Genomic DNA, 24652 nt, shown 5'->3' on the forward strand with positions numbered 1-24652 from the left:
CTTACTCTCATATTCTATTTTCCCTTTCTTAATTAATCCCTTTGTCCTCCTTTGTTGAATAGTGGGGTAACATTAGCTACCCTCCAATCCATGGGAACTGTTCCAAATTCCATTGAATGCTGTAAGATGATCAGCAATGCATCTACTATTTCTAGGACCACTTCCTTAAGTACCCTAGGATGTAGATTATCAGGCCCTGGGGATTTATCGGCCTTCAATCCCGTCAATTTCCCTACAAGTACTGATTTCATTCAGTTCCTCCCTCTCATTAGACCCTATGTTCCCCGGCATCTCTGGGAGGTTATTTGTGTCCTGGAAACATAGAAACATAGAAGATAGGAGCAGGAGCAGGCCATTCGGCCCCTCGAGCCTGCTCCGCCATTCAATGCAATCATGGCTGATCATCCAAATTCAGTACCCTGTCCCTGCCTTCTCCCCATACCCCTTGATCCCTTTAGCCTTAAGAAATATATCCAACTCCTTCTTGAATATATTTAATGAATTGGCCTCCACTGCCTTCTGTGGTAAATTCCACAGGTTCACCACTCTCTGGGTGAAGAAATTCCTCCTCATCTCTGTCCTAAATGGCTTACCCCTTATCCTTAGACTGTGACCCCTGGTTCTGGACTCCCCGACCATCGGGAACATCCTTCCTGCATCTAGTCTGTCTAGTCCTGTTAGAATTTTATAGGTTTCGATGCAATCCCCTCTCATTCTTCTAAACTCCTTTGTGATTATCAGGTCCTGGGAGGCAGGGACTGGTTGGGCCGAATGGCCTGTTGCTGTGCCGTATATCCGATGTAACCCCCTCCCTCCTTGCCCGCACTGTGGTGAAGCTTCATTTTTGCGACAGGGCCGCTGAGCGGAAGTTGCCTGGCAGCTGGTTGCCGGGGGAGCCGGAGCCGGGTTACTAGGGGAGGGCGGCTCAGGCCCAGGTTGCCGGGCGGCAGCGATGGAGGCGGAGCGAGCGGGTGAGGTCACCGTGGGTCAGCAGCGGTCCTTCACCCCCGACCCCCCCCCCATTAACTCCCCCTGACCCCCTTCTCTCTCTCTCTCTCCCCCCCCCTGAGCCCACACATCATGTCTTTCCTGTTTTCTCTTTGCTTTCAGAGAATGAAAATGTGAAAATCACAACGGAGCTGCTGAAGCGGCGAGCTGGGGAGTTTGAGCTGGAGTCGGTGCTGTTGCTGAAGCTGCAGCGTGCGGGTGAGTGGGAAGCCCATTCCCGGTCCCACACTCCCGCTCCCGGTCCCGGTCCCTTCACACACCTCGGGACAGTCACTTTGCTGCATTAAACCTATTCAAGTTGCAGCCGGTATCATCAGTGTGTGGCTCGGCCCAGTTATCTCGTTGCCGCTATGCAGTGCCTTGTCGTGTCTTCATGACTTTCCAAAGAGCTCTACAAGCAACTCTTCGCCCACAATATGGAAATGCAGGGGGTTTTTCAATCTTCCATTAAACGCACAGAAACGACAGCTTGTTGTTCTGAGGAAGTTGATCATAACCTACAGTCAAACCCATTCACCGAACTTCATTGCCCTGATGTGTTGTATAAAAAAATGCCATTTCAGCAAAGCATCTGGTAAAATAAACACGGGATCCCTTTTGGGGCAATCAAGCTGCTGCTTTTATGCTTCTCTTATAGAAACATAGAAGATAGGAGTAGGCCATTTGGCCCTTCGAGCCTGTTCCGCCATTCAATGAGATCATGGCTGATCATCCAAATTCAGTACCCTGTCCCTGCCTTCGCCCCATATCCCTTTAGCCTTAAGAAATATATCCAACTCCTTCTCATATCCTCCCTCCCATTGCGCGGTGCAAACAGGCTCCTGCGCCTGTGTGCACCAGCCATAACATTTTCCTGCGTAACTGCTGGGCAGTTGGTGGCAATTAACCTAACACTGCACCTGCAAAGAGGATACAGGAAACTTTGTGCTATCCGGCACCGACAGGACAAAACTGCCGGACACTCCAGCTCTAATGTTGAAGCATATGGAGGTTTTCAACACTGTTGCTTAGCAACAGCTTCTAAACAGTCGGCAAGCGTCTCTGTAGCGTCTCTAGCTGAAGCTCTTGCTTAGCTGCAGAGCTTGACTGTTGAGAAAAAAGAAACGAAAAGGCTCCTGATTTTTGCCGGTGGCTCGAGCTTGCCAGACATTTAGCCTCCGGATAACACAAAGTTTCCTGTAATACAGTGGGAACTTGACTGATCACAAACGTACATGGAAATCCCAAACTTGCAATCAATTTCACAGGCTGTATGATAGCGTTGGCTGCGAGTACACCATCATACGACTGTTTGAATCGCAGTGGCATTTTATCGGCAACAACGGTAAACAAACCAACACACAGCCAGCAGATGAATGGCCAGGGAATCTGTCTGTTTTACAGCTCTTTGGTTGAGGGATACATGTTGACCAAGACACCGGGAGAGCTTCTTCCCTTTTCTTTGAATAGTGGCACAGGATCTTTTACGTCCACCTGAGCTGGCAGATGGGGCGACCATTTAACTTCTCAGCCAAAAGACTGATTAGTACTGTATTTATAAGGCTATTAGTCATGGATATGTCTGCTGTATCTGTCTTTAATATAGAGATTGACATAAATCTCTTTCGCTGCTGAGTAAATCATGCAGTATTCGCGTGGCTGAATAAATCTGAGTACAAACCACTTTATCTTTGGTAACATGGTGCATGTTTAAATGTATATAAACCCTATAACTAGCAACAGTCTGTAGTGCGCTGCATCTTGATGCCGAAATTATATTAATAAATTGCTCATTTCTCATTTCCAGCGTTTTAGTGAGGGAACAGAAATTGGCCCTTCAGACCATTATGCTTACTCCCTCGTACACTACTCCCCACCTTGTACAGCTTATATTTTTAAAAAGCACACGCTTTACTCCCCTCGCCTCCTTCTCTGCTCCCTTTGCCTCCTCTTCCTTCCTGATTGGCGTCATAAACTCTTCCCATTCCCCTAAACACAAGTGACCAAGCTGACATATTCCAGACCATGAAATAACAACAGAAAATGCTGGAAATACTCAGCAGGCCCGGCAGCATCCGTGGAGAGATCCAGGGATGTTGCCTGGCCTGCTGAGTATTTCCAGCATTTTCTGTTGTTATTTCAGATTTCCAGCATCCGCAGTATTTTGCTATTATATATTCCAGATCATTACAGGTATGGCTGAATGACACTTGCACACTCGACTATTTTATTTCCTGTGAAGATATCCTTGCCTGTTTACACAATTTACAACACCGGCTCAGCAGAAAGCAGTTTTAACTCATATGCTGATCCCACAGACTGCCCAGAAAGAACATTTGAAGTACTCGGGTAATGTGGACTTTCTCTCCCCCTCCCCCTCTCACCCTCACCCTCATCCTCTCCCGCCCTCCTTCCTCCCTCCTTCCCCCCAACCCATCCCATCCTATCCTCTCCCCTCCCCTTTTTTCTTGGCTTTCCCCATGCTGTGTACCCTCCCCAGGAGAGAGAGTGCTGCAGACAACCTGCTCCCTTGTCAATACCAATGATGCTTTGAAATCAGCCACTGGGAGGTGTGCGTAATCCTCTCCCTCTGGAGGAAGCACAGTCATTTCAGCTCAGAAGGAGATCATTCGACACTTCACGTCAGCGCTATTCACGTGACTGAGCTCCCCAGGGTGGCTAGGTTCAAACCAGGAGCTCGTTGATTAGCCATGACCCAGTCCCACCTCTGCCGAGTGCAACGTGATCAGCTGCCCGTGCCCTGTGCCCCACTTCACTGGCATTTTTATTTTTAAAAATCTTTCGATTTAGAATTTCTTTTCACAGCTTCAAACAGTGCATGACTGGATTTCTGTTGTTCAATAATATCTGGAAAATATGACCATCTTTCTGTTTACAATATGAAATATTAGAAAGTAAAACCTAAAAAATGGTCAAAAACCCAAGAGCTTTTCTTCATTTTAAGGAGTTGCCAAGAGTAAATGGAGAACAGCGAATGATGTAAAGGATTATTTGTGCTGTTGCTCACTGCAGGAATCTGCAATCTTGGATGCATTGGAGACTGTGTAAACCTGGAGAGGCTGGACCTGTCCGGAAACGACATCTCAAACCTCACACCCCTGGCGCCACTCAAACTTCTCATAGTGCTCAACTTATCAGCCAATAGGATCTCAAATCTTGGTAAGCTGGCTTTCTCAATCAGTTATAAATGTGATAAACTTTAAACTTTATAAGAACTAGGATGTTAAATCTGTTGGGTGATTATTTTGTCACATCTTCAAGATTAATGCTAGTTTCTTCACTATTGGGGTGAGGAAGCTCTATCGGTAGAACTTGCCTTGTCCTGGCACATACTGCAACAACATGTGGTATCTTCTTGTCAGATATGTAGAGTGAGATAAGACGCTGCTCATAACTACTTGCTGCAAATGACAGCTGTCTCCACATCTGCTCCCTTGTTACGACTATGTCTGAGCTCTCGGGAGCGTCTGCTGTACAGAGAGAATTCCCACAACATACTTGATACAAGACAAGAGGCAAGCTTCCTGCTTGCCCTAATAACCAGTGCAGCTGTAATTAGTCACCGAGTTGTCTTTGTCCAAACTGGCAACCGCTGACCTCCTGAGCACCACAGTGAAGCCTGACCTTTGTACTCTTGCCCTGAACTGCCCAACACCAAGCTGTGCTCCAGTGTGAATAATGAAGCTCATGTAAGTGTTAATAGGAAATGAAGGTCATCGAAAGGGCAACACAAAATGGGATCAGATAAACGGATCGGAGGTCAGGGGAGTTGAGTCCTTTCGTGGTGACCAAACGCGCGGTAACAAATGCTTTTGAACGTACCGTTCTCAACATAGCTGTGGATCGTTCTCACCTGGCAGGTGTCTTTGGAGGCTGTACCTCTCGGAGTACTTGAAATTAGTGTTTGAGGTTCCCTGTGCTCGCCCGAGATGTTTTTAGACAGGGCTTTTCCACCTTGAGTTGTGTACATTGTTAATTATTCGATCTGTGAATCACATTAAGACTACTCGCACTTTTCTGGGAGTAGAAAATTGGGAGAGTGTTTGTGTTGTATGTTTGTGTTGTATGAAAGAGCAGCTAAACAGGCAGAAAAGATGTCAACAATTGGGGGGGAAAAAATGACTGGAGGGGAGTCTGCATTTATATAATGGCCCGGAATTTGCGGTCCGCGGCGATGCAAAGGCGTTAGCTGCTGGCCACGAAGCAAGCTTCGCACAAAGATCTCGCGATCTCTGAGGCAAGAACTTCGTGTTTTCCGACGCGTATTTGAAATCAACAGAAATTAATGGGGATTCCCAGCGCAGAGCTGCTGTGACATCAATAAGCTGTCTAAGCAGCCAATCACAATGCAGAATTCTCACAGACCGAGAACCAGGAAGTGGGTAAGCTCCTAAAATTCAAACTTTTAAAAAATGTTAGTGAGCGCAAAACAACCATTGGGGCTCTCGCACGGGGAAGCGGCAAACCTGAAATAAAGATGAACAAACTTTAAAAAAAATAGTTAATGTGTCTAAAAAAAAATGTAATTTTTATTAAAATGGATAAATTTAACACTGCGCAAAATTAAAAACTTTGCTTAACAGTTGGTACGAGCAGCAAATGACAGACCGCAACTTCAGGATTCCACGTTAGGCGGCGCCTGCACTAAATCTCAACCTTGCGCTCAGTTTCAACGGCAAAATGACGGTTAACGCTGCCCGTTCGCCGTCATCAGGACCGCAGATTCTGGGCCCACGCCTTTCACAACCTCGATGTTCCAAAGCGCTTCACAGTCAATGAAGTATCTTTCGAAATGTAGTCACTGTTGCAGCTTAGAATATGGATGATGTAATTTAGAAAGTAAGATTTAAAACCTAACAAAGACCCTCGGGAGTGTATCCCTGATTGAGTGGTTTTTAAGTACAGCTGTTTCAAACATAGAAGAACCCAGCAGGGATTAAATATTGAGACATCTGTTTATTAAGGCACAGTGACTGTTGTCCTTGAAGAACATTTGGCCATGTGAGGGATTGTAACAGATGTCAAACCTGACAACGCAGCAACTGAAGTAACTTCTAACACAGATACTAACCCGATTGGGGGCAGTAACCTCTAACACAGATACTAACCCGATTGGGGGCAGTAACCTCTAACACAGATACTAACCCGATTGGGGGCAGTAACCTCTAACACAGATACTAACCCGATTGGGGGAAGTAACCTCTAACACAGATACTAACCCGATTGGGGGCAGTAACCTCTAACACAGATACTAACCCGATTGGGGGAAGTAACCTCTAACACAGATACTAACCCGATTGGGGGAAGTAACCTCTAACACAGATACTAACCCGATTGGGGGCAGTAACCTCTAACACAGATACTAACCCGATTGGAGGCAGTAACCTCTAACACAGATACTGACCCGATTGGGGGAAGTAACCTCTAACACAGATACTAACCTGATTGGGGGCAGTAACCTCTAACACAGATACTAACCCGATTGGGGGAAGTAACCTCTAACACAGATACTAACCCGATTGGGGGCAGTAACCTCTAACACAGATACTAACCTGATTGGGGGAAGTAACCTCTAACACAGATACTAACCCGATTGGGGGCAGTAACCTCTAACACAGATACTGACCCGATTGGGGGAAGTAACCTCTAACACAGATACTAACCCGATTGGGGGCAGTAACCTCTAACACAGATACTAACCCGATTGGGGGAAGTAACCTCTAACACAGATACTAACCCGATTGGGGGCAGTAACCTCTAACACAGATACTAACCCGATTGGAGGCAGTAACCTCAAACACAGATACTAACCCGATTGGGGGCAGTAACCTCTAACACAGATACTAACCCGATTGGGGGCAGTAACCTCTAACACAGATACTGACCCGATTGGGGGCAGTAACCTCTAACACAGATACTGACCCGATTGGGGGAAGTAACCTCTAACACAGATAGTAACCTCTAACACAGATACTAACCCGATTGGGGGCAGTAACCTCTAACACAGATAGTAACCCGATTGGGGGCAGTAACCTCTAACACAGATACTAACCCGATTGGGGACAGTAACCTCTAACACACATACTAACCCGATTGGGGGCAATAACCTCTAACACAGATACTAACCCGATTGGGGGCAGTAACCTCCAACACAGATACTGACCCGATTGGGGGAAGTAACCTCTAACACAGATACTAACCCGATTGTGGGCAGTAACCTGTAACACAGATACTAACCCGATTGGGGGCAGTAACCTCTAACACAGATACTAACCCGATTGGGGCAATAACCTCTAACACAGATACTAACCCGATTGGGGGAAGTAACCTCTAACACAGATACTAACCCGATTGGGGGCAGTAACCTCTAACACAGATACTAACCCGATTGGGGGCAGTAACCTCTAACACAGATACTAACCCGATTGGGGGCAGTAACCTGTAACACAGATACTAACCCGATTGGGGGAAGTAACCTCTAACACAGATACTAACCCGATTGGGGGAAGTAACCTCTAACACAGATACTAACCCGATTGGGGGCAGTAACCTGTAACACAGATACTAACCCGATTGGGGGCAGTAACCTGTAACACAGATACTAACCCGATTGGGGGCAGTAACCTCTAACACAGATACTAACCCGATTGGGGGCAGTAACCTCTAACACAGATACTAACCCGATTGGGGACAGTAACCTCTAACACAGATACTAACCCGATTGGGGGCAGTAACCTCTAACACAGATACTAACCCGATTGGGGGCAGTAACCTCTAACACAGATACTAACCCGATTGGGGGCAGTAACCTCTAACACAGATACTAACCCGATTGGGGGCAGTAACCTCTAACACAGATACTAACCCGATTGGGGGCAGTAACCTCTAACACAGATACTAACCCGATTGGGGGAAGTAACCTGTAACACAGATACTAACCCGATTAGGGACAGTAACCTCTAACACAGATACTAACCCGATTGGGGGCAGTAACCTCTAACACAGATACTAACCCGATTGGGGGAAGTAACCTCTAACACAGATACTAACCCGATTGGGGGAAGTAACCTCTAACACAGATACTAACCCGATTGGGCGCAGTAACCTCTAACACAGATACTAACCCGATTGGGGGCAGTAACCTCTAACACAGATACTAACCCGATTGGGCGCAGTAACCTCTAACACAGATACTAACCCGATTGGGGGAAGTAACCTGTAACACAGATACTAACCCGATTGGGGGCAGTAACCTCTAACACAGATACTAACCCGATTGGGCGCAGTAACCTCTAACACAGATACTAACCCGATTGGGGACAGTAACCTCTAACACAGATACTAACCCGATTGGGGGCAGTAACCTCTAACACAGATACTAACCCGATTGGGGGAAGATTGCAGTAAATGACACCGGCTGCTGCCATGGCAGTTATTAGAGCAGTGATTAGACCACCACGATAGGAACATAGGGACTGCTAAACAGAAAATGACCGATGTCCACCTAGTTCTCCTCCTAACACCTTGGTAGTCACATGATGCAGCGATGCACCAAACACGAGGTGAGGAATCCCCAGTAATGGCGAGCTTTGGAAACCAGAGGTCCAAACTCACCTGTTCCTCCCGAGCCATGCACCACTCCCCACATGTCACATCTCAAATTACTCATACTGTGTCCCAAAATATTTTCTGAAAGAAACCTATCTAATTTGCATTGTAATGAATCAGTACTATCTGATTCCACCGTTTACCCCAGGGAGCCTGTTCCATGGATTGACCACTCACTCACTGAAATATTGTTTCCACAGATTAGCTTTGAATTTACCCCTTCAAGCGCAGGCCGTGTCCTCTGGGTCTACTGTGCTGGACAAGGCGAAACAACTCGTCATGGTCGACATTATCTAGCCCTTTAGAATCCTAAAAACAACAATCATATCACCCCTCAACCTCTTCTCCAGTGAGCACAAGCCCAATTTACACAATCGCACCTCACAATCCAATCCCTTCCTCCCCTCAATCATTCCGGTTGCTCTTTTCTGTATCCTTTCAATCACTGCAATATCCTTTCTGTGCTGTGGTGACCAGAACTGTTCACTGTACACAGTGCGGTCGCACCAATGATTTATAAAGTGGCAGGATCACCTCATTATTTCAGCTCAATACTGACCTTTAAATACATCCCGTCTGATTTCTTTACTCGCTGCCATCGAGCATTGTTATGATAACTTCCATTTATTGTCCGTCAGGATTCCCCAGATCTCTTTCATATTCCATGCACATTATTTTCTTCCCATTTAAGTAATCGTGCCTTTGTGGAGATTTAGTCTCCATGTGAAGCACTTTGCATTTCTCTACATTGAATTTCATCTGCCGCCTGTCTGCCCAATTCCCAAATCCACGCAGACCTTTTCCAGCAGCGGTTCCTGGTGAGCGATTACGGGTGTGAACCCCCAGTCTGTTATCATAACCAAGGTGGCCATAGTTGGCACAAAACCTGGTCATCCCACCCGCCCCTCCTCCCAGCTTCTGCACAGCCTTCCTGCTGTTCATCTTCCATTCTGGTCTTCCCATATACATGGAATGTTCAGCACAGAAAAAGGCCATTCGACCCAACTGGTCCATGCTCCACACGAGCCTCCTCCCACCCTTCATCTAAACATATCGGATAACCTTCTATTCCTTTTTCCCTCTTGTGTTTATCCAGATTCCCTTAAATGTATCTATGCTATTTGCCACAACTACAGGAAACTTTGTGCGATCCGGCACCCACGGGACCGAGCTACTGCCGTTGCCTCAAAACTTCCGGATAGACCAACGTCAATGTTATCAGATAGGAGCTTTTCATCTCCGTATCTGACAACAAAGACTGTTGCTTAGCAACAGCATGTCAACACTCGGCCCGTGGCTTGGAAGCGTCTCTGAAGCTGTTGCTAAGATACAGAGACGCTTTCTAGAGCCTGCCTCTGACCACAAACACTGTTGCTCAGCAACAGCTTGTAAACACTCAGCCCAGTAGCTTGGAAGCGTCTCTGAAGCTGTTGCTAAGCTACAAAGATGCTTTCCAGAGCCTGCCTGTGAAAAGAATGTTCGGAGAAGAAAAAAAACCTAACCAAAACGGCTGCTGATTTCTGCCGTTAGATCGAAGTTGCCGGACATTCAACCTCCGGATAGCACAAAGTTTCCTGTACTCCCTGTGGTAGTGAGTTCCACATTCTAACCACTCTGGGTGAAGAAGTTTCTCCTGAATTCCCGATTGGATTTATTAGTGACTGTCTCTTATTGATGGTTTCTAGTTTTGGACTCCCCGCAAGTAGCAACATCTTCTACGGCTACTCTATCGAACCCCTTCATAATCTTAAAGATCTCTATCAACCGTCTCTTTCCTAGAGAGAAGAGCCCATCTTCTCAGCCCTCCTCTTCCACTGGGTCTTTTCCCAGTTGGGACCTGTTCAGCCACTTTCTATATTCAGACATGTTGTACAGATTCCCTCCCTCTCAATTCCTTCACTCTAACATGCTCTGTTACTGCACACAAGTCATCCTTCTCATCACTTCAGCACTGACCACTCTGTTCTCCCAGTTAATACACCTAAATAACCAGAAATCTCGGTTAACCGGCAAAATTCAGGAGTAGGTTCAGGTAAGTTTTACTTCATATTGTACTTGCCTTCCTCAATCTGTTGCTGTGCAAGGGTGTGGCTGCAGCTGTTGCTAAGCTACAGAGACGCTTGGAACTTGTGGCCATTGTTCTGCACCTGTTGCTAAGCAACAAGGTTTGTTACTTTATACGGAGCTCTCAGCTCTCCATATCTTTTACTATAGCTCTCGGTTATCCGGAATTTTTGATGAACCGGCACCACGTCGGTTCCGTCGGTGCCGGATAAAAAAGAGTTTCCTGTACCCAGTATCCCTCTTTCTCAGTATGTTCTAAACACATCTAGTCCTCATCAGAGTCCAGCTCTCTGCAGTGTGCTGAACTGTACCTCATACTCCTCTCTTCATATCACGTGATATGTTTCATCTGATTCAGAGTGGTTCCTGAAATCTCAACAGTGTGCTTCTTCACCCCTTCACTAGGCATACACATTCCCAGGTGTATTGGTTTGTCCACTTTCTTCATCCTTCTGTACTCTCCCTCTTTCTATGGGCATAATGTTGGCCGTGGTGAGGTTGATATTGAGCCACCACTTCTTTTCTTTAGTCTCTAATTCCTTGGTCATCATAGTGGCAGCACCAAAGATGTAACAAGAATGGTAATCAGGTCCTTTTATAAGCTTCCGGTCTTATCCATGTGCTTTCCGGCTCGCTATCTTCCATGCCTCTACTTTCCATTGCCTTGCCCACGACGGCAATTTATCAATTGGATGTCGGGACTGCAGCTCTGATGGGCATCTGTCTTTCTTTGAGCCATTCTGACATTTTTCCTTTGCTCCTGACACAAGCAAAATGGCTGCTACAAATCATCCGGTGCTGCCTTTCAAATGTACGTTGTCTTATGTGGAGCACTTTGGGATATGCTGATCTGATAAACTGCTATATAAATGCAAGTCTTTCTTTCCTCGTGCATCTCCTTTATGCAATCTGGTAATATTTCTAGTTAATTCCAGAGAGGTCACCAACTCCCATCCATATAGGGTGGGAACCGTGGCCGATATTTATAGAATTATAGAATAATACAGCACAGAAGGAGGCCATTTGGCCCATCGTGTCCGTGCCGGCTCTTTGAAAGAGCTCTTCAGTTTTGTTTCATTATTTTTTCTCTCCCCAGCTTGTGTGCTAATTGTAGTGCCCCTGCACAGTGCTGGCCGAGATCAGCTATCCCAACAGTAGGGAGCTCCCTGGACTGTCACCAACAGATTATGTGGTGCGTTTATTGCTGACCCATCAGGGTGATCTCCAAAGCTTGGTTACTGGGTGGCACTCATCCCAATTATAGTTTTTATGAAGAAGAAGATGAAGAAGAGTTTTATGGCAACAAAATGACATTTTGAATGTAACAAATGCACCATTGTGTCTTGTGGGTACTTCCTCGTGGAATCTAATCTGTAGCCATTTCATGCCTCTGTGATCGCTTCTAGCTCAGTGTGGCTCATGAGATTTAGTTGTCCGCATTATGTGTCCTAACTTCACAGCTGAGCGGTGATCAGAAAATTGAAATGATTTGGTTTTTTAAATTGCTGAAATTTGGTTTCAACACTTCATTCCTCAGTGGAGTTGTGTTCCGCTCGTTTAGCTGCACGCTGTTGCTGACTTAACGAGAAGCCTAATTAGAGCTTGCAACCGCTAATGTATTACACACTATAAACAGAAATGGGAAAGCGAGCAGCAGGCAGAGTCACTTGGCTTTTGTGGGCCAGGCAGCTCCGTGTATCAAGCAGGGAAGGCTTTGCTTTTGCATTGAGTACCTGTCAAGTCTATGTTCTGATTGTTTAGATGCGTTACAAAGCTACGGGTTGTTCAAAGCACGTGTAGTTTCCTCGTGTTGAACAGGTGTTTTATAGCAACTTCCAGTGCTTCGCACCCTCTGCAGTTTCTTGGCGTCATTTCAACTGAAGTGGATATTTTTGGCAAAAAAACTGAGTGATGACGGGGTTATAAACACTGCACTATCTTAGACAGAAAGAAAGACTTGCATTTCTATAGCGCCTTTCACAACCTCAGGGCGTCCCAAAGTGTTTTACAGCCAATAAAGTCCTTTTTGAAGTGTAGTCACTTGTAATGTAGGAATCGCGGCAGCCAATTTGCGCACAGCAAGCTCGCACAAACAGCAGTGCAATAATGACCACGTGATTTAATGATGTTGATGCTGGCCAGGTCGTAGTACAGTGGGATCGTTTACGTCCACCTGAAGGGGCAGAAATCTTGTACATTTTCTCGCTTTCTTTCAGAGGGTTTTTCTTCCTTTGCAGGAGGACGTCTTTAACCGGGAGATATTTGGCAACAGCAGCAGCACACAAGTAACCTGCCATTAAAGACCGCCTAGCTGGAGGCGGTATTTGTAATGGTGGAGCAGCAGCTGACAGTCTGGTGTAGCTGGGGAACTTAGTCTGTCTCTCGCTCAATGCGGCAGTACATCATTCCTGCTTAATCTACTTTTTAAAAAAAAACTGGAGAGCGCAACTCTGAAATGATCTAGAGAGAGGCTGATTCGCTTTTATTTCCATTGCAAGTGGCATCATCATAGAATTGTACAACACAGGAGGCCATTCAGCCCATCGAGTCTGTGCTGGCTCTTTCGAAGGGCAATCCAGTCAGCCCCGCTCTTTCCCCGTATCCCTGCAGTTTTTTTTCCTTCAAGTAGTTATCCAATTCCCTTTTGAAGGCAACTATTGAATCTGTGTCCACCACCCTATCAGGCAGTGCATTCAAAATCCTAAACACTCGCTGCGTAAAAATGTTTTTCCTCATGTTGCCAATCACCTTAAATCTGTGCCCTCTCGGGCAGGAGGAGGGCAAATCTTTAAAAGTTTCTGCTGGAGTTTACAGTCTGGATTAAAATGGCCAGGCCTGCTCACTGGTGTTGGGATGCACGTGCCACAGTCCTGCTCCCACAGTGGCTTATGCAAGTTAATAACTACACTGAGACATGGGTTGGAATCCAGCTCAAATGAAGATGAATTGCACTAAATTTAGAAAGCTGTTTGAGGTCAGGAAAATAATAACCCCTGAGGTTGGGGTTAAGGTGACTCGGGCAAAGATTTGCTCCAATTATTGTGAGTAGCATTTTCAGTGTTGCTGGACACCTTGTGACGAGTCCCACTCCCGAGACTTCAGCAGACTAAAACTCCAGAGTAGTAGTGACGGAGTGCTGCACAATTAGAGGTGCTGTTTTTCAGATGAGACGTTAAACCAAGGCCCCTACTGCCCTCTCGGGTGGACGTAAAAGATCCCACGGCACTACTTTGAAGAAGAGCAGGGGAGCTCCCCCTGGTGTCCTGGGGCCAATATTTATCCCTCTTCCAACATTACTAAAACAGATTATCTGGTCATTGTCACATTGCTGTTTGTGGGACTTGCTGTGTGCAAATTGGCTGACGTGTTCCATACATTACAACAGTGACTGCACATCATTGGCTGTAAGGCACTTTGAAACATCCTGAGGTTGTGAAAGGCGCTATGTAAATACAAGTCTTTCTTTAGCTGCCCCTCAATTACCACAGCGCAGTACAACGTTCCTGCTCTGATGATGGATATTCAACTTTGTAACCTTCTCTCCATGCCAGTATAATTAGGAATGTAATAGTGATGTCAAGCCACCTCAGGGTTGTGCAGGTTCATACCCTCCTGTCACTCCTTCAATTTTAACATCATTTCTTCCAAGAAATGTTCACGCCATCGTGACTGTTCCTCTTTAATTGGAGGTACCGACGTCCTATTTTAACATTTTCTCACCTGCAAAGTTCGCATAAACTGGGCGGGCCTTGGCACGTGTAAAATCAGATGGCATTCACTTCAAGCAGGCACCTAGACCGTGTGCTACAGTCAGGCATTGTCAGGATTGGAGCTGTTCTTTGTCAGGTGGGCGTAGGCTAAACTAGGAGAGGCGGGAGCAGGGCATGGTAGCCACTGCACGAGAGGCAGAGAGGTGCCGTGAAGAGTTTTGTTAGAGGGCTGGCGATTCTCCGTCACTCTGAATCTTCCTGGGATGGGAGGTTGTGAGGGGGTGGGCGTCAAATAAATGGAAGTGTATTTATGAAATAAAGAAATTAGGGGGAATTCCTTCACACACACACAGTAGTGAGAATGTGGAACTTGCTGCCGCATAGTGGTTGAAGCAGACAACATTGAGGCATTTAAGATGACACTTGATGCATATATAAGGAAGAAGGGAATAGAAGGATATGGGGGCAGGATGGGAAGAGATAATTAGAGTGAGAGGAGGCTCGTGGAGTCTAAACACCAGCACAGACCAGTTGGGCTGAATGGCCTGTTTCTGTGCTGTAGATTCTGAGACTTGACCCTTGTGCAGTAATTTGTCCATTTTAGTAATGCCCCTTTATGTGGGTATCAGCATATTTCTCTCTGTTGGTCATCTGTAGCAGTTCTTTCTCGATATTAAAGATTCTCTTTTTAAAGAAAGGTGTGTTGTTCTTTGATGGCATTGATAGATCTAATATCTAATCATTGCAGTAGGTTTTATGGTGGATTTTCAGATCTCTGGTTGTACCAAATCCCCCTGAAGTCTGCCTGTTTGAAAGTCCTGGAGCTGGAAATGTAAACATGCAACAGAGAATGCGAAGCCCTTAACGGCCTCGGATTCAGAAATGCATTTCTTTTAGAAATGTGATTTACACTTAACACGAATTCCAAAAAGGTCTTCTCGACCAAACGCTGCACGCCTGAGAGTTCTGGTTTGCCGCTGTCGAGGATTTGAATCATTCCCTCAAGGGGTGTAGCAAAAATGTGCGGCTTTGAAAGATCCCAAATCACTGCCCGTCTGGCAGTCTGTGCTCCAGTCAGGGAAGTAGCAGCTGTGCCACCTTCAGTTTGAAAGGAGTGGTTTGTGGTTTAAACTTCCAGCTGGCTTCCCTGCCTTCGAGAACTTTAACATTAGAGGTAGAAGTCAACGTGGCAAAATCTGCATTCGTCACCCTCTACTTTTCAGAGATTATATTTAAAAAGAAAAACATGTTTTGTTATCCTAGATCCCCTGCACTCCTGCGAAAATCTACAGAGCCTCAATTTAGCGGGAAACCTAATCAGCAGGTAAATGCACAATTGTTTCTTTCCTATTATGTAGTCTATAAAAGTTTTACACAGCCCCGTATTTAGTAAAAGTTGCTACTTTTAGGTGTTGCAGCATTAGATGAAGTATTGCTTTTAAATAAATACCTGCACTGTTCTCTAGTGGTGATGCTCTTCGTTCACTAACAGAGCTGAAGAATCTAGAGGCGATTCGATTGAAAGATACCGTTTGCAACTTCAGTAATCCAGGTAACTTAATTTCCTCTCGGCTGTGGATCAGTTCGTAGCACACTTGCCTTTGAGTCAAAAGGTCGTGGGTTCAAGCCGCACTCCAGAGAATTGAGCACAAAAATCTCGGCTGACACTCCAGTGCAGTGCTGAGGGAGTGCTGCAGTGTCGGAGGTGCCGTTTTTCGGATGAGACATTAAACCGAGGCCCCGCCTGCCCTCTCAGGTAGGCGTAAAACATCCCATGGTGCTATTTCGAAGAAGAGCAGGGGAATTCTCCCCGGTAACCAGGCCAATATTTATCCCTCAACTAACATCGCTAAAACAGATTATCTGATCACTTACCACATTGTTATTTGTGGGACCTTGCTGTGTGCCGTGCTTTACAACAGAGACTACACTTCAAAAAAAAAAAGTACTTCGTTGGCTGTAAATCGCTTTGGGACGTCCCGAAGTCGTGAAAGGTAAAAAATAAACACAATTCTTTTCGTCTTTGAAAGCAATGAGAGAATTGGACAAGAATCTGGTTAATTTCTTTCCTACTCATTTTTTTGCCTGTGTAAATGGCAGAATTGTATCAGTAGAAAGGCAGGAGATAAATCCTCAGCCTTCTATTATTTATGGTGCCTCGGCTGCAAGTAATGATGCAAGGTTAAAGAAAGGGTGACTCCATTTAAAGCTACTTAGTCACCATGTAATGATGCCTGGAGAGGCGTGATGCAGCCCATATTTTATGTGAGATGTTCAAATGCTTTTAAAAGACCGAATAATTGCTGCTTCTGTGTTACCACCCTGTCAGCTGTAAAGCACTCGGGTGTCCAAGTGAAATGTGAACGGCTTTGATGCAAGAAGTATTATTTTCATAGAAAGATGTAACCATGAAGTCCTTTGCTTTCAGTTTGTATGAATACTTCCTATCGGAGCGAAGTGCTGGAAATCTTTCCAAAAATAAAGGTATTAGATGGTGAGTAATTTTTCCACTGCATTAGCGTTCGAAAACGAATTAAATGTTTTTTTTTTAAGATGTTAATTTTCTATTTGCACATGGGGCATGACATTGAAACCGTTTTATCAATTTTCAGAGGGTTTAGGCCTACTATTGCTTACTTCGATCTTTTGAATGCTTTTGTACATACAGATGTAGGGCTATGGTACTGCGGTGGTTATGATGCTAGATTAGCAACCCAGAGGTCGTGACATCAATCCCACCGTGACAACTTGTGAATTTGAATTCAGAAAAACCCTGATTAGATTGTTGTTAAAAACCCAACTCATGAAATGTCCATCAGGCAACCTGTCGCCTCTACCCAAACTACCCTGCATGTGACGATATGATTGCCTCTGAAGTGGCCTGCCAAGTTACAGGGCAGAAGGAGAACTGTCCAAGAAATAATTCAAGAAAAGGATCGGATTATTTTCTCTGCTGTGCCCTGTTCTTCCTGACCCATACAGTGTGTGTGAAGAGTGTGAGGGGATGTTTCCAGGCTGCTGTCAGAAGCACAGCAGCGGACCATTTCTTCCTCAGCAGTTTGCCTGTCACTCCCAGGGACAGAGGGCAGGCAGCCTGCTCCGTGTCTTTTGCAGCAGTATGGTCAGGACCGGAATCTGCGGGATGAAAACCCGGAGCCCAACACTGTGAGCTAGGATTCCAGTGAGTTTACTGAAAGTAAATTCTCGTTCAGTGAGATACAACTACATTTCCCTCTTACCCAAGAGCTGTCCATGCAAACCATTGATCCAATCTGTAAAGTTAAGGTGTAATCATTTTTCCCTCCTGAAGTAATTGCATGGAAATCTGAAAAATTCCATCCTAATCAGAGAGCCGTTTATGGTAACGGTTGATGTAATTTCTCTCTCTGCCCTCATTTGTTATGGTGATATTCAAAGCCCAATTTGCTAGTCCTAGCTTTCAAATGTGCATTGAATTCATTTGTTTCTTTCCATTCTTTTCATTTAATCAAAAAATGAAAGCATCTGGGTACTCGGCTCAAAGTTTCTCTTCTGTCTCATCCACAGGGGAAAGGGTGTCGGGCAGGGGCAGCGATTTGTACAAGCTCTGCAAAGATACCGATGCTTCTCTTAAAGGTTTGGTACCTTTTTATTGTGCTAATGCTGTAATTGTAAATGAGCGCAGGTTTTCACTATGTATCTAAGTGAGTGCTCACAGTGAAACACGGAGAGGACTGAACTCTTTTAAGTGTGTGTCAGCTGTGGCTCAGTGGGTAGCCCCCTCGCCTCTGAGTCAGAAGGTTGTGGGTTCAAGTCCCTCTCCAGAGACTTGAGCACATAAAGCTAGGCTGACACTCCAGTGCAGCGCTGAGGGAGTGCTGCGCTGTCAGAGGTGCCGTCTTTCAGATGAGATGTTAAACTGGAGCCCCGTCTGCCCCCTCGGGTGGACGTAAAAGATCCCTCGGCACTATTTCAAAGAAGAGCAGGGGAGTCCTCCTTGGCCAATATTTATCCCTCAATCAACATCACTTTATAAAAAAATAAAAAAAAGATGATCTTGTCATTACCACATTGCTGTTTGTGGGGGCTTGCTGTGTGCAATTCCTGGCACAGACACGATGGGTTGAATGGCCTCCTTCTGGGCCATAAATTTCTAAAAACAATTTCCATGATTGCAACAGTGACCACACTTCAAAACGTACTTCATTGGCTGTAAAGAGCTTTGGGATGCCCTGAGGTCATGATAAACTCTATATACATCGGATTCCATCGGATATACGGCACAGAAACAGGCCATTCGGCTCAACCAGTCCGTGCCAGCGTTTATGCTCCACACGAGCCTCCTCCCGTCATTCCTCATCTAAACCTATCAGCGTAACCCTCTATTCCCTTCCCCCTCATATGCTTGTCCAGCCTCCCCTTCTATTCGCTTCAACCACTCCCTGTGGCAGCGAGTTCCACATTCTCACCACTCTCTGGGTAAAGAGGTTTCTTCTGAATTCCCTATCTGATTTCTTGGTGACTATCTTATATTGATGGCCTCTAGTTATGCTCTTCCCCACAAGTGGAAACATTCTCTCTTTATCCACTCTATCAAAACCTTTCATAATTTTAAAGACCTCTATTAGGTCACCCCTCGGCCGCCTTTTTTCAAAAGAAAAGAGACCCAGGCTGCTCAATCTTTCCTGATATGTATACCCTCGCATTTCTGGTATCATCCTTGTAAATCTTCTCTGCACCTTCTCCAGTGCCTCTATATCCTTTTTCTAATATAGCGACCAGGCCAGATTGCAAGTCTTTCTTTTTGAAGTGCTCTCTGATGCTGGGGCCCAGACTGTGCTTCACCTGTGTAGTCCTGATGGTGCATAATCTGGTTTATTTCTACAGTGCCCTGTTACCATCTTTTTTTCTATATTTTCCGAAGCATGATTTTGTTTTGTGATTGAAATAGCATCACTGCTAACTGAAGCTACAGAAACCTTTTGTTTTAATCCTTTGAGGGATGAACAGCTATTTCTGCTGTTTTACTAGTCACTGCTTTGATTATTTTTCCTCTCCCACAGTTCCAATATACGAGCAGGTATTCTGTGACGTCGTTCACAGTGAGTCGCCAAACAGGCTTTTTAATAATATATGGGGTGTTATTAATGAAGTGTGATGGGGAAAGTGTTGCAGGAAATGGATGCAACACTTGCAGGAAGTGCTTGCTACATGCAAGGCTGTCTAAATAATCAACTTTATATAGGAAGAGCTTCTTATAGAATGATACAGCACAGAAGGGGACCATTCAGCCCATCGTGCTTGTGACTCCTTGCTTGTACAGTTCAACTAATAAAATCAGATCCTGCTCCCAACACAACAACAACAACTTGTTTTTATATAGCGTCTTTAATGTAGTAAAACGTCCCAAGGCGCTTCACAGAAGTATTTTAAGACAAAAAATTTGACACCGATCCACATAAGGAGAAATTAGGGCAGGTGACCAAAAGCTTGGTCAAAGAGGTAGGTTTTAAGGAACTTCTTAAAGGAGGAAAGAGAGGTAGCGAGACGGAGAGGTTTAGGCAGGGAATTCCAGAGCTCAGGGCCTAGGCAACAGAAGGCACAGCCACCAAAGGTTGAGCAATTATAATCAGGGATGCTCAAGAGGGCAGAATTAGAGGAGCGCAGATATCTCGGGGGTGGGGAGGGGGTGTGTAGCTGGAGGAGATTACAGAGATAGGAAGGGACAAGGCCATGGAGGGAATCCATTTGCAAGTGCCCATCATACAAGAAGCTCATCCATTTTTCCCCCTTATTTTGGCTACACTATTGCAGCACTGTTGTCTATCTTTCCCTATCTAACTGGGCATCAATCAGATCTTTGTTTAAAAGATTGTTCCACTGCTTTTAATATAAGGCACCATTTTCCTGTTATTGCTATCTTCCCTCAATCCCCTGTTAATGAAAAGCAGGCATATTCAATCTTGCCATTTCTGTGGGCAGGTTTTCTCCGTATCATTGATTATTCTCCACTGCCAGCTCTTTCAATGTTTTGAGAATACTGCAGAAGTAGGACTGTGCCAAAGCAAAGAGAGAACTAAAAGCCCTTCAGTACTGACAGTAATGTCATACAAACAGCTCTGCCGGTTTTCCAAGTGCCAGTGATGTGCAAAAGTGTCCAATCGGCGGAGTAAATTTAAATCATTAACACTAAGATCTGTCCTTTCTACCTGGTGCAGAACAAAATTAATAAAACTACCTGTGCAATCAGGGAGAACCATTTGGAAATGTTATAGATTTGTTCTTAGTTATAAAGTAAAAATGAGAAAATTAACCACTCTGAAATGTATAATGTAGCAAACAATTAAACCCTCAGGAAAAGCTGCAAATATCTTATTTCTGGGGCAAAATATACCAACCGTGCAATTTTGAATTCTCTCTATCTTGTGCCTGTCAACATTTTGGGCAAAAGAATCTGGAAGTAGCAGGGTACTGGCTAGAAGGACAATCGATAGTGAGAATACTTTAAAGTTCTGCAATGTTTCTTTGTGTAATCTCTGACTAAGACAGGCGTGATGATGCACCACAGAAAGTACAGAATGGTCAACCTCCTTTCCCTGGTTCACAACACGTTTCGAGCAAGCACGAGACTTCGTAGCGATGCACAGTAAAAGGTGATCGGCCGTAACTATACAGAGAGTGACTTTTCCTGGTTTCTGTATCTTTCGAGCACTCTGACAGACTGTTGAAAACCATGATCCTTTATACATCAAAAAACCTTACCAACTGTTATATTTTATTACCCCAGAGTTACATTTTATTACCTACACTTATTTCAACAACAACAACTTGTATTTATTTAGCGCCTTCAATGTAGTAAAACGTCCCAAGGCGCTTCACAGGAGTATTATAAAACAAAAAATTGACACCGAGCCACATAAGAAATTAGGGCAAATGACCAAAAGCTTGGTCAAAGAGGTAGGTTTTAAGGAGTGTCTTAAAGGAGAAAAGAGAGGTAGAGAGGCAGAAAGGTTTAGGGGGGGAATTCCAGAACTTAGGGCCTAGACAGCTGAAGGCACGGCCACCGATGGTTGAACGATTTATAATCAGGGATACTCAAGAGGGCAGAATTTGAGGAGCGCAGACATCTTGTGGGGGGGGTGCTGAAGGAGACCACAGAGATGGGGTTGTTGGAGCTGCACTCATCCAGGCAAGTAGAGAGTATTCCATCACACTCCCTTACTTGTGCCGTGTAGATGGTGGAAAGGCTTTGGGGAGTCAGGAGGTGAGTCGCTCGCCGCAGAATACCCAGCCTCTGACCTCTTGTAGCCACAGTAATTATGTGACTGGTCCAGTTAAGTTTCTGGTCAATGGTGACCCCACAGGATGTCGATGGTGGGGGATCCGGCGATGGTAATGCCATTGAATGTCAAGGGGTGGTGGTTAGACTCTCGCTTGTTGGAGATGGTCATTGCCTGGTACTTGTGTGGCACGAATGTTAACTGCCACTTACCAGCCCAAGCTTGAATGTTGTCCAGGTCTTGCTGCATGTGGGCATGGACTGCTTCATTATCTGAGGAGTTGTGAATGGAACTGAACACTGTGCAATCATCAGCGAACATCCTCACTTCTGACATTACTGAGTTTTTTTGATTTTTTTGCTGAGGCAACAGTGTTGATGAGGGAAATGCAGTTGATGTGGTGTACATGGACTTCCAAAATGTGTTTGATAAAGTGCCACATTATAGGCTTGCCAGCAAAGTTGAAGTCCATGGAATAAAAGGGACAGTGGCAGCATGGAAATTGGCTAAGTGACAGGAAACAGAGAGTAGTGGATAACCTCGCATTTATCCACATTGGGCAGATGCATGGCAAATGCAGTATAATCACCCAACCTGTCCAAATCGTACTGGAGTTTCTCTGCATCCTCCTCACAGCACACATGCCCACCCAGCTTTGTGTCATCTGCAAACTTGGAGATATTACATCTAGTTCCCTTGTCTAGATCATATATATATATATTGGGGCAGCAATTCCTCCCCAAACGCGTGAGTACGGAAGGGGGTACTCACGCGTCTGGCTGGAGGAAATGCCGGTTTTCAGCATGCACAGCGCATGCGCTGAAAACCGGCATTTCCTCTCCTCTAACCCAAGAGGTGAAGAGGCTAGCGCGTGCGCTGTAGGGGGCAGCGCGTGCGTCTTGGATTCCCTCTGTTTTGGGGGATTTGCGCATGTGTAAAGGCCTCCGGTCTTTACACTTGTAAAAAGCACACGTAAGTATTTATTTTTACAGGTAAGTGGTGTTTTAGTGCAATTTAGAATTTTTTTCCCACGGGTTTATTATTTTAAAGAATCTACAATAAGGTAAGTTTAGTTTTAGACCCTTTTTATTAAAAATTTATTTTTTTCAAAAAAAAAAATTATTTTTTAAATTATTTTTTTAAACTTATTTATACTTAACTAGCTGAAGTGCCCGGCGGTGCCGAGGCTTTTTCGAGGGCATGTTGTTGTTGGAAAGAGAGAGAGAGAGCAACTGGGGGGAAGAGAGAGAGCGACTGGGGGGAAGAGAGGGAGGGGAGGGAAGGGAGGCGGGGGGGGGGAAGGGAGGGCGGGGGGGAAAAGGGGGGGAGGGGGGGGGAAAAGGGGGGGAGGGGGGGGGGGAAAAGGGGGGGAGGGGGGGGGAAAAGGGGGGGAGGGAGGGGGGAAAAGGGAGGGAGGGGAAAGGGAGGGGAGGGGGCGGGGGGGGAGGGGAGGGGGGGGGGAGGGGAGGGGGGCGGGGGGGGGAAAGGGAGGGGAGGGGGGCGGGGGGGGGGAAGGGAGGGCGGGAGGCGCCCCCCCCCCCGAGGGTCGCGCCCCCCCCCCCACCGAGGGTCGCGCCCCCCCCCACCGAGGGTCGCGCGCCCCCCCCGCCCCCCGAGGGTCGCCCCCCCCGCCCCCCCCGAGGGTCGCGCCCCCCCCCCCCCGAGGGTCGCGCCCCCCCCCCCCCCCCGAGGGTCGCGCCCCCCCCCACCGAGGGTCGCGCCCCCCGCCCCCCCCCCCCCCCGAGGTGAAGACCGCCGATTGCGCGCGCAGCAGGAGCTGAGACGCGGCGTCTATCTCTGGCTTGGCCGGCGGGCCCGGTTGCCAGGGTAACCGTGACGCTGACCAAGCCCCGCCCCCCCCGGCCGAGCCAGAGCGAGAGACGCCGCGTCTCAGCTGCTCCTGCTGCGCGCGCGCCCCCCCCCCCGAGGTGAAGACCGCCGATTGTGGCTATGCGAGACAGCCGGCGGGGCCGGTTGCCAGGGTAACGCTGGACGCTCAGCAACCCCCGCCCCCCGGCCGAGCCAGAGAGAGACGCCGCGTCTCAGCTCCTGCTGCGCGCGCACCGTAGCGGCGCTGGGCTGAGGCTCGGCCCTCCAGCCTTCGAGTGGGGCCGGGAGGTGCCTAGCTCGGGCGTGGGTGCAGAGGAGACGCCGAGGCTTCTAGGCCTACCTGGAAAAACGGGGAAAGGTAGGAAAATTAATGAGATTAGATAAGTTAATTACTTTCTTAATCATTTTTTTTTTAAACAATATGTGTTTTAAAAGCAACGTTTTTTTTTAAGACGCAGAAAGCGGGAAAAAGAAAGGAAAAGTTTGGAATCAAGATGGCGGCGACTCACCTCGGTTCAGAAGGATAAGGCCCGGCCACACACGCACCGATTGGCCCGGCGGCACACGCCAGCAACCCGGCATACGATTGGTCGAGCTCGAGGTCACTCTGTCGCTAATGAGCGGATAATGAGATGCTAATGAGCGGAATGTTAAGGTTTTTGGGATACGGCGGGCGCGATTTTAGCCCGGCCGAAACGTAAATACGTTTAAAACCGTCTCGGAAGCGTAAGCTTTCTTTGGAGGTAACGCGCGCGTAGGTACGCCCTGTAACTTTCGAGCGCATACCCGACAGACGCACACGCGATGACAGACAGAAGTACCGATTTATATATATAGATTTAATGATTGGGATGTTTTTTTAAATTTTATTTAAAGTTTAAGTAGTGTTTTGGGGTGCAGTACTTCTCATGAGTTTGACAGTTCTTACTCTCAAACTTATGAATGAAGTTTCCCCTCCCCTGATTGGCTGAACAGTGCTAACCTGATCCCAGCCGGCACATCGCACTAACTACGCCGCTGGGTCAGGTTAGCACAGCGCGCCGACATCAGAACCGGGCCACTGACAGGAAATCCACTGCGAGAGACTGGCCCTGGCTCACATCAAAGCCAGTGTTCCCCGCCTCTCTTGACCAACACCAGTTTGCCTATCGTGCAAACAGATCAACGGAGGAT

General features: G+C 46.4%; 1 protein-coding gene across 1 annotated transcript; it reads left to right on the forward strand.

Annotated features, from left to right (window-relative positions):
- Nucleotides 1-859: 859 nt before the first annotated feature.
- Nucleotides 860-19471, forward strand: LOC147080798 (leucine-rich repeat-containing protein 61-like; the record flags this gene model as incomplete). The annotated part of the gene is made up of 8 exons (XM_085981089.1): nt 860-971; nt 1111-1206; nt 4021-4167; nt 15654-15714; nt 15857-15942; nt 16819-16884; nt 17937-18005; nt 19433-19471. Coding segments are annotated over exons 1-8 (583 nt in total), but the record flags the coding sequence as incomplete, so codon positions are not given.
- Between the last annotated feature and the right edge of the window lie 5181 nt (nt 19472-24652).

The sequence above is a fragment of the Somniosus microcephalus genome, unplaced genomic scaffold (assembly GCF_052327205.1).
Source record: "Somniosus microcephalus isolate GS21.2 unplaced genomic scaffold, FLI_Smic_1.0 scaffold1140, whole genome shotgun sequence".
NCBI lineage: Eukaryota > Metazoa > Chordata > Chondrichthyes > Squaliformes > Somniosidae > Somniosus > Somniosus microcephalus.